At 43.8% G+C, this 16,178-nt stretch overlaps 1 protein-coding gene across 6 annotated transcripts in view; it reads right to left on the reverse strand.

Moving 5' to 3' along the window:
* Positions 1-349: 349 nt before the first annotated feature.
* The window catches only part of MIB2 (MIB E3 ubiquitin protein ligase 2), a 53,626-nt gene continuing 37,797 nt past the window's right edge, over positions 350-16,178 (reverse strand). For all 6 annotated transcript variants that reach the window (XM_055799537.1, XM_055799535.1, XM_055799536.1 and 3 more), the window contains 11 exons: positions 15,938-16,100; positions 14,796-14,929; positions 12,171-12,319; positions 11,357-11,513; positions 10,496-10,650; positions 9,734-9,860; positions 8,111-8,341; positions 6,221-6,399; positions 4,227-4,411; positions 3,386-3,451; positions 350-1,573 (listed from right to left, as the gene is read on the reverse strand). In XM_055799537.1, the coding sequence (XP_055655512.1) occupies positions 1,332-1,573; positions 3,386-3,451; positions 4,227-4,411; positions 6,221-6,399; positions 8,111-8,341; positions 9,734-9,860; positions 10,496-10,650; positions 11,357-11,513; positions 12,171-12,319; positions 14,796-14,929; positions 15,938-16,100 (1,788 nt within the window). In that variant the 3' untranslated portion in view covers positions 350-1,331. The remainder of the gene's footprint in view (positions 1,574-3,385; positions 3,452-4,226; positions 4,412-6,220; positions 6,400-8,110; positions 8,342-9,733; positions 9,861-10,495; positions 10,651-11,356; positions 11,514-12,170; positions 12,320-14,795; positions 14,930-15,937; positions 16,101-16,178) is intronic.

Below are 16,178 nucleotides of genomic sequence, written 5' to 3' on the forward strand. Positions count from 1 at the left end.
AAGGAAGAAGTAATAAGTATTCCTGTAACTACCATATATTCCACAAAGTTAAAAATGTCTTTAAAAGATTTGCCACCTCTTTGCTAATGAACAAAGGTAGTAGAGGAACACCGTAGTTTGGTTTGGTTTAAATATTGCTTGTAATATCTAACAAACAGTACGCTTGTGTATAATTGTGTCATTAAAGATACACACCACACACGCAAACATGTACGTATATATACTCACACTCATGGCACACAAGCCCTACAGGCTGCCACTTTCACCAACAGTTAATTTACAGGATGGACTCAGTGGATAATATTTCTTCAGTCAGACAGTTGGAAAACACAATACAACTGGATCCGTATTTCAGCTACCATTTGTACATTCATTTTAATGCTCAGGAAAATATATATTTTATTTTATTAAGTTTTGCTGCAAAACAAAGAAACAAAAATGAAATCCCTTTTTCTCATGTCTTAATTATTACTATTTATTTTCTTTACACTTTGATTGGAGTATTTAACACCTGCCTTTGGCATTATGGATAGAAAGCTCAGGAGTCTCTGAACACACGGTTGTGCCAAAAAAAAAATAATAATGGAAGAGTGTCACTTAGAGGTTAGAAATATTTGTTGTAACAATATATTTTCTCCAATCAGTGTTCACTACTTTATCTCTAAGGCACACACTCTGTCTTTAGGATCTCATTACATCCAGATTTGCCTCTTGCCAGTCCAGGTTGTTGCTGAGCCCACAAGCACTAGTTCAGAGAGCATGCTGTCTTAGGACATTACCTCCCTACCACTGACAGGCAGCTGTGAGAACTGACACCGTGACCCATCTCCTCCGGTATCTCCTCACGTCAAGTGTAAGTGTATGCTTTGCCATTGCCTGCCAAGGTGTAAGGTATATCCTACAGCATCTGCTTCCAGAGCAACGCAAGGCTGCAGAGCTGGCACTGCAGGGCACTAGACAGGATGCAGTCACCCGAGTCGGATGCTGTTGAAAACATCTGCATATGGAAGTCTACTCGCATCTGGTCTGAAAGTCTCTTACACCTTCAGCGGACAGCTCGGTGGTCTTTACTTCAGGTTTTCTGATGGATCAGCAGCACAGGGTGAGGGGCTGCCTGCCCTCAAGCACCACTCCTCGGCCTTATGACACTGCAAGTAGAGGGGACTCCCCCCACCTCCACCCAAGTCACATCAGTCATTTGCTTCCCTCTCTTTCAGGATGGCTTTGCAGGTAGCCAAACACGACAGCCTGACTAGCGCTTCTCATCTATAATGCAAACAAAAAGGAAGTAAAGGAGGGAGGTGGGAACAGGAAGGGAAGCAAGCGGATCCTTAGACAAATATCTGAATCCTCTCCCGGATAGCCTGCCGGCAGATGGGGCAGACAGTAAGGGCTGTGCTGCAGTCTGGGCAAGAGCCGTGTCCACACTGGAAGACCAGTTTGATTTGGTCATCGATGCAAATAGGGCAGGTGATGCGCTCTTCCATCTGCCGGTAGCGGTTCTGCAGCTCCTCCATGAGCTTCCTCTGATCTGTGGATTCAGAGCCTGGGCTGCACTCCACCTCGGTGCTGTCTGCAGGGGTGGAGAGCAGGAAGACAGTTAGTCACTAGTGTGCTCTGCCTCATGCAGTGTCTTTTTAATTAAGACTTTGCCCCTCAAGAGTAGCAATTCCTTCAGACTAAACTCTCTTCACTGAGCCTTATCCAGGCATTCCTCAAAAAAAAAGCCTGAGATGATGCTTTTTACAGACTGGCCAGCGTTGCTTTCCTCCATGTAGTTGCTCAGCTGGTTAGTGTATGTTTTTGTTTGGTTGGTTGCTTTTTTTAAAGGAAACAAAAACGTTGTCTGAAATGCCCTGCCTTGTTGTTCTGGAATGTGCTGCTGCTACCCTCAAGTTAAAACTTTCAAAGCTGCTTGTAATGCTCTGCCATACCAGTCTGGCAACCCTTACAGTGCTATGAGTACTATGTTCTCTCAACCTCCTGTTCACGTCTGGGATTCAAATTTCTGGTTAAGTCTTTCAGGACATACATGGTAGAACAGGAAGAAACCATTTTACATCACTTACATTGACTTTTGCATATAAGAAACTATACAAATAAGAGTAATTTGGTCAACACTAAGAAGTGAAAAAACATCAAATCCTGGACAACTGCTAGCTTAAGTAAATAAGACTCCTCCTTGTTTCAGCTTTCAGCCCACTGTTCATCTTCTGATCCTCAACTTTTAATTAGGTAGAGCTTTACACTTCGATATAGATGTCGCTTTCCCCAGTATTCTGGAATTAGTTACGCTTCAGTGGTATAAGAAGTGATTTCAAATCCATAAAGGTGAAGCAAGTTTGGGGATGGGGAGCTTGTTAAAGGCAAACACTGAAGACATCACTGATAAGGACGTCCTGCTGAGATTTTCAGAGACCTTGACCGTTCCTCCTCCAGCAGAAATTTGCATGCAAATAGCTCATTTGGAATTCTCATCATTATTTTGCTGCCAGTCTGTAACAAAGACAAATGCTCCTGTCTACCGTCAAGCAGACTTGCTATTTCTTGCATTATAGAGTTCCAAAGAATTTCTGGTTTTGTCAGCTGTATATACGTCCATTGCCGTGTGACAGGCTCTTGGCTCCCCTGTGCTTTTTTCAAGGCATCAAGTCTATATAACCTGACTCCAACAAAGCAGTCCATAATACTAAGTGATGAGCAGCAGGACATGCAATCCATTTGCCTGTGCACCTGCCGTAAGAGTGATCTCAGCTACAAAGACATCAACTCTCATCACCTCTATGGAAGAAGCTTCAGTGGGAAACCTGTGTTAAATCTCAGGCAGGTGCAAACCCGCTTCTAGCTTGCTGACATGCATGATATTGCTCATTCTGGATGCTGAGTAAGGTGAACAGAAGACAGTCTTTTAGAACTGGGCTAAAAAGCTTTATCAAAACGATCCAGCTCAGTGATTCCTGGACAGCTGGCTAATGCCAGCCCTGCCCAGGCACTGTAATTTCAGCCAAGGGAGGAGCAAGGCTTTCACAAGACGTAATTTTTCCTTTCTCACAGATTTTCACTGTTAAATCACCACCTGTGAAAACCGTTAGACTGACACATAGATAACCTAGTATTTGCTTTCAAGATGCAAAAGAAGCCACGCACAGGACAAGCTTTGTCAAATGTCCTCTCCTGCCTATGCAGCTTGAGCTTGGCCCACGACACCTGAGAGAATCCACCTCTAAAGGTGGTCAATGGAAAAGGCACACCCCCCTCTCCCCTAAAGAACCCAAAACAAAATGTCATCTCCCTTCCTTATGCTTATTTCACTGAAAATCATTGATGCTGCTCAAACTAATGTGACCCTTCCCGCAGCACTGAACAGCAGGAACAGCAAACATACCTTGTTTCAGTTTTTTGGTTATTGTCACTTGACATTTGATGCACTTCTTCATTCTCCTGGAGCATTCTACCATGAATGATACAAGAAGAGATTACAATTAAGCTCACTGATGATAGAATGAAGAGGAAGACGACAGACTCAAGAACATCAGCTTTGAACAACCTGAGACCTCCCTGGACGATTAAGAGATTGTTTCTGCATGGAAATGAGAACGCTACCTTCTTTTTTGAGCTACATCCTAGTCTCTTGGTTTTGTCTTTCCTACGCCAGTAGCAAAACCAACACCTTTAAGTCCTCAACACTCTGTGCTACTGGAACTGCTGCACTGTGGATCAAAACAGCCCTTTGCTCTGAGGGAAAAGGATGCAGCTCTGGCGCACAGTCCTTACCAAAGTCCCTGTGGTCAGACTGCGAGTGCCTTGTGAGATAACAAACTTGCTGACATGTTTGAGCAGGCTGCCATTAAAACAAATGAAATGCAAACCAGTAACAAAAGCCAGAGAAGGAAATCCTTCTCAGGAGGTTTATGATGGATAAAGCAATGCCTGCTAGAACTGAAACATCTGGCTTTCCTTCTGAATTACCCAGGGCATCTATAAGCACAAGCAAAGCTGCCTGGGGTCCCAATCAGCAGACAGTCAGAACACCCCATGGTTTTTATAGATAACTTTGGACATCTTATGTGGTGTTGAAATCATGCTGGGGTTGTTTCAGGACACAAACAGCACAATAGCTTTGTGTCTGAACAGAGTTTGATTTATGATAGTCCAGCTAGGGAAGCTAGGTAGAAAAGGAAACAAAAATTTTTTAAAAAAGACACACACACACAGAATGAACTTACCTTCACAGACAATACTGTGCTGGCATGGGAAGAAATGTATGAGCAAGGCCAGCTCTGAGCAGACCAGGCACTCTGTGGGGACTGCCACACTCGAGACACTAAGGTTGGTCATTGTGTTGGGGGTAGTGTGCACACGGCGAAGGCTGCAGGTGATGGCTGAGCTGTCTGAAGAAATCTGCTGTTCCCTGCAACCACAAACGTAATAAAATTTGAGCCACGCACTTCAGGTCCTCCTTCAGCAACCAGGTAACATTGTATTGATCGCTGGAAAACACTCCACATGGAGACAGAGCAGCAGATGCTCAGGTAGCATAAACTTGTAAACCTTCACTGCCCTAGTGGGACCAACTCAGTCTTTAGTAGCTGGGATTCTGACTGGATTTATCTAAAAAGAAAGGGAAAGAGCAGAGATGACTAATATTTACACACGTTGAAAGTGCTCTTTTGGAGGGCAACAGTAAGGTATTGATGGTACAATCACCTCCTGGGAGCAGTCAGCTTTTAGGAGCTATTTAAAACGTGCAGTCCTAAGGATCCTTCATTTTTGCACGTTCCTGAAAAGTGCCTGGGGTGGTTGTCTCCAAGTTTGCCTCCTGCATAATACAGGCTCAGATTCAGATTTCTGTCCTGGCATTACGAGCCCTCAGCACCCAATCCGTCTATTACTTTTCCTGCCAGCCGATCATCTGCTAGCTAGACCTACTACTTAAACTGCAAGAATGATTGACGACTGAACAGAAGGGACAAGGGTAGTCATTTACTAGCAAATGTGTCTTCAATACTGCCAAGAAATCCCTGGCCCACTAGGAGTACTGCAAAGGGGTGCGTTTTGGTTTTTTCATGCAAAGTCAGTAAGTTTCTGGGAAGAAACTACTATCTAGCTTCCTAGCAAAGTGGCAGTAACTTCATTATAAATGCGTATAAACCCCAGACACTCTTCCCCTTCTAGACCTATTAATTTCAGTCAGACTAACAAGTAGCTGACGAAGGTACAGCTAACTACCTTGTTCTGCTGGCTCCTGTGTAAAACGCTGGGACACACCATAGTGGCTTAGGCCTATGGTCTAGCACACAGACTCAGTCTGCAGTGGCTGCCTTAACCCTGCAGACACCCCCCGAAATCCTCCAGCTGAACCTCAACACAGAAGCTGAAACCAGTACATTGTACGAGAAACGTCAGTCTGAAAGAACCAGCATTCTTTAAGCAAAAAACCGCTTTATCCAACATATACTTCACTGACAAAAATCCCTACAGAAGATGTTTAAGGGAAACATTTCACCTGTTATTTACAGTGGACCAGAAACATGGCCAATTACAGTGGCTGCTGCATGGCTCTTCCTCCAGGGTTAACATGACTGTGGGTCTTGTGCCCTCCAATCAAACAGAACCCTGCTTCCATGTTTGCAAAGTCAAAATCCAAACAAATGCTTCTCAGAACCCAAGTTAAAGCCATCTTGGACTCGCAGCTCTCCCTTTGGCATTTTCTTTGCTATTTCTCTTACTGGCTGAAAACCAGGCATTTATCTAGCTCTGGAATAATTTCTGCAGATTCTGGTGCCCACTCTTTTGTTGCACTTCCTCTCTGCTTAGACTTTAAATACCTGCAACTGAAGAATCCAATGAAAATAAACCACAACCCAGAATTTACTCTGCAAGACAGAAGTTGCTCTTGGCTTCAGTGGCCAGTCTCCTGAGATTGCCTCAGGGCTCTCTGTAAATCAGGAGGCCAAGTTTGCACCAAGCAGTATTAATCTGCTTTTTCCAACTCTTTCAAATGGCAGCATATACCCTTAAATAACCCCTCCAGAAACACAGGGTGAGCAACCAGCTCCAGAGGAAACAGGAGGTGCTCACACTGACATCCAAAGTGTTTCAAAGATGCTTCATCCCTCCTGGAATAACAGCTGCATGCAGTGACACCACAGTCCTGTGGAAGCACTCTGCATATTGCAAATAAGTACGCTGTAGGTAGTTTCCAGAGGACATGGCTTACCTGAATTTCTGTGAGAAGTCTTTCACAATCTGGACAATCCTTCCATCTGCAATGAGGTCTAAAGGAGACTTTCCCCGATGGTTTGCATAATTAATATCTGCTCCTTCTTGTGCTAAGTAACATGCAATTGCAGTTCCAACATTCAGCTCTACATTTCCAAGAAAGCCAGAAGCCTGCAGCTAAAAGTTGAGAAACACTCTGTTAAGAGAATAAGTTTCTGTTATGTGCCTTTGATCTGTATCAAATTCTAAACAAAGTCTTAATCTGAAAGTGCAATTTAGCATTCTTTTTTGAAAACACAAAAATCCTTCAGCATGTAAATAGCAGATTCAAATCTCACATTCCAGGAACAACAGCGCATAAGACTGGACCTAACTGATGCTAATTATTACTAATCATAGTAATAGGCATTCACTTCTTCAGGTAGTGAAAAGGAAGTACTCTGAAGCCACCACAGCACATACCAGTTCATGAACAACTGGTGTATGGAGACCTAAGTGACAGGTATTTAAAAAGCCAAGTTTCTGTGTACATTATCCCAACTAATTGAAAGTCAACAAACATTTTCCACTGACTTAGAAGACCAGGGCAGGTAGATCAGAGCAAGTAAAATTAGACATGAAGGACTCTTAACATGTCCCGACCTTGTAATGTAAACGGTATTGGGAATGACATGCACCGATCTGTCATGTTGCTTTAAAACTTTCTGTGTCCAGGACTATTGGCTGTCCCTAGCACAAGTGAAGACCCAACAGCTAGCAAAGCTGTTAGGCAGGCTGAGTGAGATAAAACCCACCCTTGCAGCTGACCCCTTTGCTCATATTTCCAGGCAAAGAAATTCAGAAGAAAGAAGCGTTTGCTGAGCTGGTGTGGGGTGTCTCTGGAATGTCAGTGGCTGATCAAGCCCGAGTACCTGAGGCTGGAGCATCTTCAGAAGAGCCTTGAGCCATCAACTCATCCTATCAACACTAGTAGCTTGGTGATGAGCAGAATGGAAGAAGAGCAACGCGCTAGGGTTTTTTCAACTAGAAAGGAGGAATGGGTGGTTTGGCACACAGCATGCAGCCCTTTAGAATGTTGGTTTAATTGATTCTGTTCATTTCAAATTACAATTAAAAAAAATTTATGCTAGATTCTCCAGTATACTAAATTATCCCTACAACAGAATCATTCTCGCTCCACCCATAAAGTATAACCAACATATGCACTGCAAATTGGGTGTGTATATGTGTTGGTATTTAAGTGGATGGCAGAACACTTTGAAGGGCTAATTTAATCTTTGCCAAAACCAGACTAAGCTTCCAGTCTTTGACATATCATGTGCTGATTTCTAGTTCTAAGGCATTTCCTGAAAGGCCTTATATATCCCTGAATACAGAGCCACACAGTGAAACCCAGTTCAGGCTTTGTGACAACATAATCTTTATCCTTCAGCCTGATACATCTCACCTCTCACATTCTGTTCTACACTGCAGATAACTGCAGCGTATGTGGTTAGCTATCCTCATATTTTCCATGCCATAAGACAGAAATGAATTGCTGTGGTTCTGGGGCATGAATTAAACCCAAGAGTCTTGGCTCTACAACTGGATTCATGACCTTTCCCATGTCAAGAAAGAAGCACACAATGCTAATAAAAATATCAGGGAGACAGTATGAATTGTTGTCTGACTATGTGAAGTTTCGTGCTATAAATTCAAGCGTACCCTCAGAGGATCTATTCTTGCTTTCCCACAAGCAAGAAGGCTTGTTTCCACGCTCCTCATCTGGAGTGGCTTTACACAATTTCCATGCCTTCCTCTGTCCCCTCAGACCCCACTACCTGCTCTCATTTTAACATCATGCATTTTCCTGCCATTGGCGCTAGAATTTCTCCTACTCCCAGCTCACCTTGGAAAGAAGGGACAATCCCATCTCTCCTTCACGCTTCTCCATCATGAGTGACATTAACTGCTGCCGTTCCAAGGCAATGTGCATGGCTGTGTCCCCATCCTCATCTTCAGCATTGACATCACTGCCTTCACTGACCAGCAGTTGCACCATCCCTACATGTCCCTGGATGACAGCCAGGTGCAGCGGTGTCTGGTTGCGGTTGTTCTTGAGGTTGACATCACAACGACCCTTGAAGAGAAGAATTGCATGAGGGTGAGTTTGGCTGAAGAAAAGTGCTGCAGCTGTGGGGCTTGTTGAGGCCCCAGGTCTCAAGTCCCTCTTCGTCAGGACAGCAGTACAGAGATCTCCAAGACAGCTATATGACCCAGCACTCCGTAACTTAAGTCATATGGCCCCCACACCTCAGACATCAAGAAAGAGAGGATCAGAAGCCAAGTGCCCAACTGACACACAGATAACATAATCCTGGTGATGACTTCGGTATGACAACTCATCACTTCCCTGACACAAACAGATCTTGAAACCACTCCAAGCAAACGGGCATGGACTAGTTCCTCTAAAGCAATACTGATTCCTTGCTGCCTGTGGTGCTTTGGTTTCCCCTCTTCAAAGCAAAGAGGTGAAAAAACTTCAAATTTGAATCACTCTGCCCCTCTGCCACCAAGTCTGCAGAGGAAGACAGCAGCAAGGGTTAGAGAACAGAGAGCCTTTAAAGATACGGCTATGCTAATGCAGCAATTATGCCAGAAATAAAGCATAGTACTAAGTAGTTAGTGCTCACAGACACTCCTCTACAGCATTCATTTGTAAATCCATTAAAGCCTTGTTGTAGTGGTTTGGATTCCCTGGTAAAGATGGAGGAACTCAGCCAACAAATGACTGAGAAGAAACAAACCAGGAGTGCTGACATGTAGTTGTCACGTTCATGGCCAATTATCATCTGAAAGCAGAGACAGCGGCTAGCTTTGACTCCACAAAAATCAACAGCAAAATGCCAGTCAAATTGTCATCCTTCAGTTTGCCATTTTCATTGCTAAACAACACTGGTCATCAGGGGCACGTCTAGCACTAACTTAAGACTGAAGAAAGATAAATAACCTGGAGCAAACACGTCAAAATAACTTGTTCTGCATTCAAATGGAATACATGCCTTCAGATACTCTTTCGTGAAAATGAAGAGTGAGAAACCCACCACAGAACAACCAGTAGCTGGGGAGCTTCAGCATATACCTGGAGCGAGAGAAACTGGGCTCTGACCTGGACCTATGTGGTAGGGAAGGTTCTGAATGCAGATTTACACACTCCTTAATGAGCTATTCCGATGTCTCTTCCCTTCACACCCACCACTTCACTGAACATTTTGCAGCAAGCTCCAGTTCCAAGCCGCGTTGTTCTAGCCTGCAAGATACCCTTCTCCTCTACTGCCAGTGCCAAAGGAAAATACCCCCAGGAATGCCAACCTCTGTTCTTCAAAGTCTGAAAAGCAATGCCAGCTCCTCAAAGAGACACAGACATTCTTGTGAGTCCCAGCATTAACTCAACAGTGATTAGGAAATGTAGAGGTTTGGCAGCAGCACAGATGGGAGTTTTTGTTGGTGACTGTTTTGTTTTCTTTCTTACCTCTTTGATGAGAATTTCTGCCACTTCTTTGTGATTATTAAGAGCAGCAAGGTGCAGGGCAGTGAAGCCATCTTCCTTTTTGGAATCAACCAGCTGCCGAGCTCTTGCTAGTATCTTCTTTATGGCTCTAGAGTGTTGGAGGTTAACAGAGATGGAAGAGTTACTTTACCAGGAAGGAAAACAATACAGAAGACACAGGCCTGCCTCTATTGCGCAGCAGATATGGATGTTCATGTTTCTATAGGCAGCATCAGGAGCTGGCACCTGTGATGCAGAGCACTCCCCTCCACCTGACAGATTAAATTAAAAGAATAAAACAGAAACCCTCAATTGTCATTTAATAAAGTAAGATAAACTCACACTGCTATGAAAATAACAAGCAGATTTATCCCTCTGGAAGAATTCCAGAGGCTGTCAGTTAGACAGGGTCTTTTCAAATACTGTTTACTACAGACCTCCTCCTGTCCTTCCATGCGTGAACCCAAACATCTAAGGAGACTATCCAGAAGCAGACAGATTATCTAGCCAAGCTAAGGAGGTATGAGGAAGATGGGATGGGGAAAGCAGGCAGCAGTTTCCTGTAAATACATGAAGCAGAGGAGGGCAACAGCTATACCTAGCCGTATCTACACCCAAGAAATGTATAACCACCCACCTCCTTCCTAGCTATCTAGAACTACATCTGCTACCTTCTTACTGTTTAAGACAGCAAGCATGAGCAAACATCTGTGAAAGCAGTAGAAATGAAAAGAAGTCACTTACAGCTTGTTGCCTTTTAGAGCAGAATAGTGGAGCAGGTTGAAGCCTTGACAATTCTGGACAGTGAAGTCTATGTTGGGTACTTCAGTGAGAATCTCAATAACGACTTTGCAATCTGCAGTGATAGCATAATGCAGGGGAGTGTCTCCCTGGGAATCCTATACAAGGATACCAAAGCACAATTACCTACATCAGAGCGTCAAATGAAATAGCTCACCCTCAGGGACAGTTCAAGATAAGAAGTTACAGTGTCACCAGGTCACATCAACTCCAGGCCAAACATCCCTAGCACCCATAGCAGTTTCATAGCCTTTGAGAAATCTTTTCCCTAGGGTTTGAAACCAGCTCCTGAGTAGACAGGTGCTAACATTCCTAACTAACTTTGAGGGACTGACCCAGCACAGTCCAGTCCCACCATCATACAAGCACATCTTAAAAATGGGTTGGGTCCAATTCACCATCACTGCCCTTCAAGTTCCTAAATGCCAGTCTTAAAAAAATCTCACCAAGCCTTATTGCTGGGAACAGGAGTGTTTGAAAGACACATTAATTAGCAGCAGGTCAGCTCTCACTGGAAGCCCAAGTCCAGCACAGCAGAGTGCGCACTACTGGACTGAGCTGAGCAAATTCACGATGGTGAACGGACAGACTCAAACCTGGAATTTCACAGTACTGAAGGTAGAGGAATACTTCCTCTGTGCAAATGCACAGTAGTGCATTTGAAGAGAATGACCTTCAAATTTTACAAAGCAACAAATTGTGTAAGACATAAAGAAGCACCTCACTGCCTCAAAAAAAAAAACCCAACAAAAAGAAAAAAAGCCCAAACACTCTCCCAAAATGCCATAAAACCCCAAAACTTACTGGGAGGTTGACATCACAGTTGAACTCACAGAGGGTCCGCACCACCTCTGTGAATCCTTGACTGACAGCAACAAACAATGCTGTGCACTTCGCATTGTTTAACAGGTCTGCACTGGCTCCTTTACCAAGAAGAACACGGGCAACCTCAGCTTGGTTTCTGATTTAAAAGCAAGGAGTAAGACAGATTAGATTCAGTCCTGTGCAGGCAGTGAATTCTTCTTGCAAGGCAACAGAACCTTTTTGGGTTTTGTATACTCTTAACCTCATCCCACCTCCTCTTAGTATTAAAAAAACCCAAAAGCAAAATAACACATTAAAAAAAATCCCCACATAACAAAACCTTCCTAATTTGCACTCTAGAATCTGCTCTCTCTTTACTTTAAATCCACAAGAATCTCCCAGTCTTAGTGATTAATTCTTCCCTGGTAACTGACAAGACAATTCAACCCTTCATCTTGCTCTGGAAAACCATGCACTTACAGAAATCAACCAACCAAATTAATCCCAACTAAACAAACCACTCCTCCATCCCCCTGTAAAAAATGCAATCACTAAAACCCCCTTATCACTTCTGATTCCTCCTCAAGATCTCTGGCATGGAAACTGACCTAGCTGAGGAGGTTAAATCAGGGCACTAAGAAATGCATCTGTGGCCCTGAAGCTCAAAGGCTGATTTCTAACAGAAGATAAAATCAAAGAAAAGCCTCCACCAGCCACGCATCCTCCACACAGACTGCCCATTTATATCTAGAAATGTCCTTCTGCAGCCCTTTAGGTCTTGTAATCAGGGATCACAAGAAGAAAGATCTCCTACCCGAAAGCTGCATAGTGCAGCGCTGTATCGCCCTCTTCATCCCTCAGGTTGACAGCGGCATGTGCCTGCAGCAAAATCCTCACAATATCCAGATGCCCCTGATAAGAGGCGATCTGCAGGGCAGTTCTGCCCTGGTTCTTTGCGTCGACCTACAGGAAGGGCAGAGACACAGCAAACGGCTTGGTTAGGAAAGACCTTGCCTTGTGTTCAGGCCTTAGCTCTGTTCTAGAGCAGGCCGAGCAGGATGGGAGTCACTAGCTGCATAACAGTAGCATTTCTGAGGCTGCAAAGGAGAATCCGTGCCCCGTCGGCTCCGCTTTATGTACAGGAACAACAAGGCTGACCTTGTTCCGGATTATTTCTAAAGGGGAAGGGAACTGCACATTCAGTCAAGAAGGGAGAGGCGAGTGAACTGAGCTAGAAGCCAGGGCTCTAATTGCAGCCCTGATGCCAAAATCCCTCCATGCCTGCGAGCAGAATACTTCTCGACATCTCTGCCAACAATTCCTTTCCCAATAGGAAAATATGTGAGGAGATCAAATTAGCTTTGCATAAGGCTTTGAAGATGCCAAGTCCCCATTGTTCCATGTTACTCCAGGTACTTTATTGGGCACAATGGCTGGAGGGTATACCACAGTGTTGAAGTGCTGCAATGAGATTTTTTTGAGAATTAAAGGGACTGAAAAACAAAGAGAGGCTGTATGAAAGGCAAGGGAAAAAAAAAAAAAAAAAAAAGGAGAAGCTACTGAAATCAGTGGGAGGCTAAGGAGAAGAGATGAAGGAGCTAACAAACCCTCAGCAGACAACTAAGTACCACGCAGCTGCTTGCTCACTCCCCTCACACCCTGGCAGTGGGATGGGGGGGAGGACTGGGAAAAGGTAAAACTCATAGACTGAGACAAGAACAGTTTAATAAATATAATGATGATAATAACAATAATCAAAAGGAAAAAGAGAGGAATAAACCCCAAGAAACAAGTGATGCACAATACAGTTGCTCACCACCCACTGACCGATGCCCAGCCAGTCCCCCAGCAGCGATCGGCACCTCCCAGCTGACTCCCCCCAGTTTCTATACTGGGCATGACGTTCTATGGTATGGAATATCCCTTTGGATAGTTTGGGTCAGCTGTCCCGGCTACGCTCCCTCCCAGCTTCTTGTGCACCTCCTTACTGGCAGAGCTTGGGACACTGAAAAGTCCTTGACTTAGAGTAAGCACTACTTTGCAACAACTAAAACATCAGTGCGTTATCAATGTTATTTTCATACTAAATCAAAAACACAGCACTGTACCAGCGACTAGGAAGAAAACGAACTGTATCCAAACCAAAACCAGGACACAAAAGAGAACAAAGTTGTTTTTTTGCTGCAGCTCGTTCTGTGCAGCAGTCAGGACAGCAGGACAGGCAAGACTTGCTTTGATTCACTCAAAATGATGGGTGAGTCCTTTAGGCAAGGAGGCATTAAAGGTTGATGTGTTATTCTGCCATTTACACAACACAGACAATGCCGATAAGCTGGAAAAGCCTTGGCAAGCAATTCCAACGTGCACTAAGTTAGCCTCAAATCCAGTCTCCTCTTGCTGTATGTAAACTTTTACAGAAATAACTAATTTATTAATATAAATATTAAAGGTAGAAATAGAAATGTAATTAAAATAACTAATAACATAATGGATTCCTGACTCCTGGCACTCTGTCTAGGATAAATTCAACAATTGCAGGTATTTGTCTACTCCTCCCATCTCCAGAGGTCCCAATAACTTTGTAAATAAAGAACCATAATAAATACCAGACAACTAACCACTAAATCAGCATCACAGAGGCTCCTCCAGAATTTATGCTAGTTTTCCTGGTTCACATATCCGGCTTCTCCTACCAGCCATGCAGACATAGCCTCAACAAGACTTATGTTTTATTACCAATGGTTTCTGAGGTCACTGCTGAAATACTTTCTTCTCTGGGTCTCCTTTTTTAACTTGTTTATAAATCCTGTACCCCTCACTGGCGGGGCTTGAACCTTCAAACAGGCAGCTTGAAAGAGCAGTGATTTCAGCAGATGTAACCCTAACAGTCTGGCACTCTGCAAGCACACCAACAAGTCAAGCCCAGTTTCCTGCTCCAGTCAGACATGAGATAAGACACTACGCAGACACGCACAGCGTCAGGATCTGGGCAGCTTTGCTCCTTCCTGATTCCAACAATACCATTTTGCAAGGTCGTCTAAGGACAGACACATTCAGCCAGGCACAACCTGAGGCTTTCTTTTCAAACCAAGGCTAAACTCAGACATCTTGCTATTATTTTCATACAGATAATTACCTCTCCCGCTAATTCTACAGGTGCGGTGTCCATACAGGAAATCAGGGAAAAGTCAGCTTTGGAAATGTGCTGTAAGGACTTAACTCTAGTTCAGATTTAATGCTGCAAATACACACATTTGATATACAAATTTAATCCTTAATTGCAGCAAAATAATTTTCCAGCTGTTGGGAGCTACTATTAGGTCTGGAAAATATATTATTTTTCTCCTATCTTTTTCCACACTTGACTACAAAACTTTATGACAGTATTTTTGAAGAAGAGCAACAAAAAGTAACCATTCAGGATTTCTTCAAAACTTGCCTTGTCCGGGTACTTCTGAAGGAGCTCCGAAACTTTAGCTGCATTGTTCAGTGCTGCACAAATGACCAGACAGCCTGCATGCTCTGACTCCGTCTTCTGGGACAGCAGTTTCTCCAGTACAGTAATCAAAGTACCTGGTAGGAACGAGAAACAGCCACAGGTTAAGAGGGCTGAGAAGCATGTGTATAAAAGCATACAGTTGGCACAGTGCAGCTGTATAACCCCAGTACAGACCTGCTGCACCTGTAGCACTTAGCACCCACAAAGACCTTTACAAACTTGCAGCTTACACAGAACTTTTGCTTTCCAAGTCTGATGTTTTGAGAACCCAAAAGACATGAGACCACGCTACAGAAGACCAATACAGAAAAATCACTACTAAAAGGCAAATAATCTGAAGAGGAATGCATGGATTTGGAAAGGATGCTGTAGGGAAGAAATAGAGGTCCTTTCAGATAGGCCCTCTAATTACAGACTTTTGAGCGTTTGAGAGGACGGAGGTGTTACAGTTCTCCAGACAGAGCAAAGTTAAAAAGCTTGGGCTCGTGTGCAAGTTCTCCCTGAAGTCCAAGTTGAGCAAACAGTTTAAGACCTATCTACATAGCAAAACAAACAAAAAAAAAAAGGCAGGTCTGTCCTCTCTCCGACAAGATCCTGACTTCTAAAGGAAACAAGTATGGTGAGGCTACAAAAATTTTTACAAGCAGATGTGCAAAGTGAAGTCCCCTTTACACACCATATGATCCCAATTTCCCAAATTCAGTTTCAGGGTGGACTAGACAAAATAATTGTTGACAATGCTTCCATGCAAGGACCTAGGAATATTTCACAAGCATTCAAGAATTAGTAACCTCCTACAGGAAATGGAGCAGGACGGAACAAAAAATTGAGACAGATCAAGGCAGAAGCAAACACTGAACCTAGGGCAGTGCCATGATTAGCATTCCCAAGTCCTAAATTCTATTTCCCTGCTAAGGCCAGCTTTGCTTCTCCCAGCAAGGCACAGCCTGGTTTTGGAGCTCTGTCTGGGGAAGAACAGGCCGCTGAGATTAACACTGTTCAAAGAGTGCTGCTGCTGTTACACCAGAGCAATCATTTCACAGGCCCTGACAGATCAGACACGTCTGTTCTCACTATCTCACTTTTTGATTCCTTTGCATTCTCCGTTGTCATGAGGTTTGCTTCCTCATCTCTCTGATAAGCTGTCAGGCAAGCTGGGTTAAACGTCCAGGACTGCCCTCCAACCGACACTCGCAAATCTCCATCCCCATAGACTTTGATCACTTTGCCGATGTGCCCTAGGGTCTGCAATGGAAAAAGAGAAATGATTTTTAACATGTAAGACACGGTACGCTTTGCATCTCAGAACCAATGCAACGCTTT

The sequence above is a fragment of the Falco peregrinus genome, chromosome 3 (assembly GCF_023634155.1).
Source record: "Falco peregrinus isolate bFalPer1 chromosome 3, bFalPer1.pri, whole genome shotgun sequence".
Taxonomy (NCBI): domain Eukaryota; kingdom Metazoa; phylum Chordata; class Aves; order Falconiformes; family Falconidae; genus Falco; species Falco peregrinus.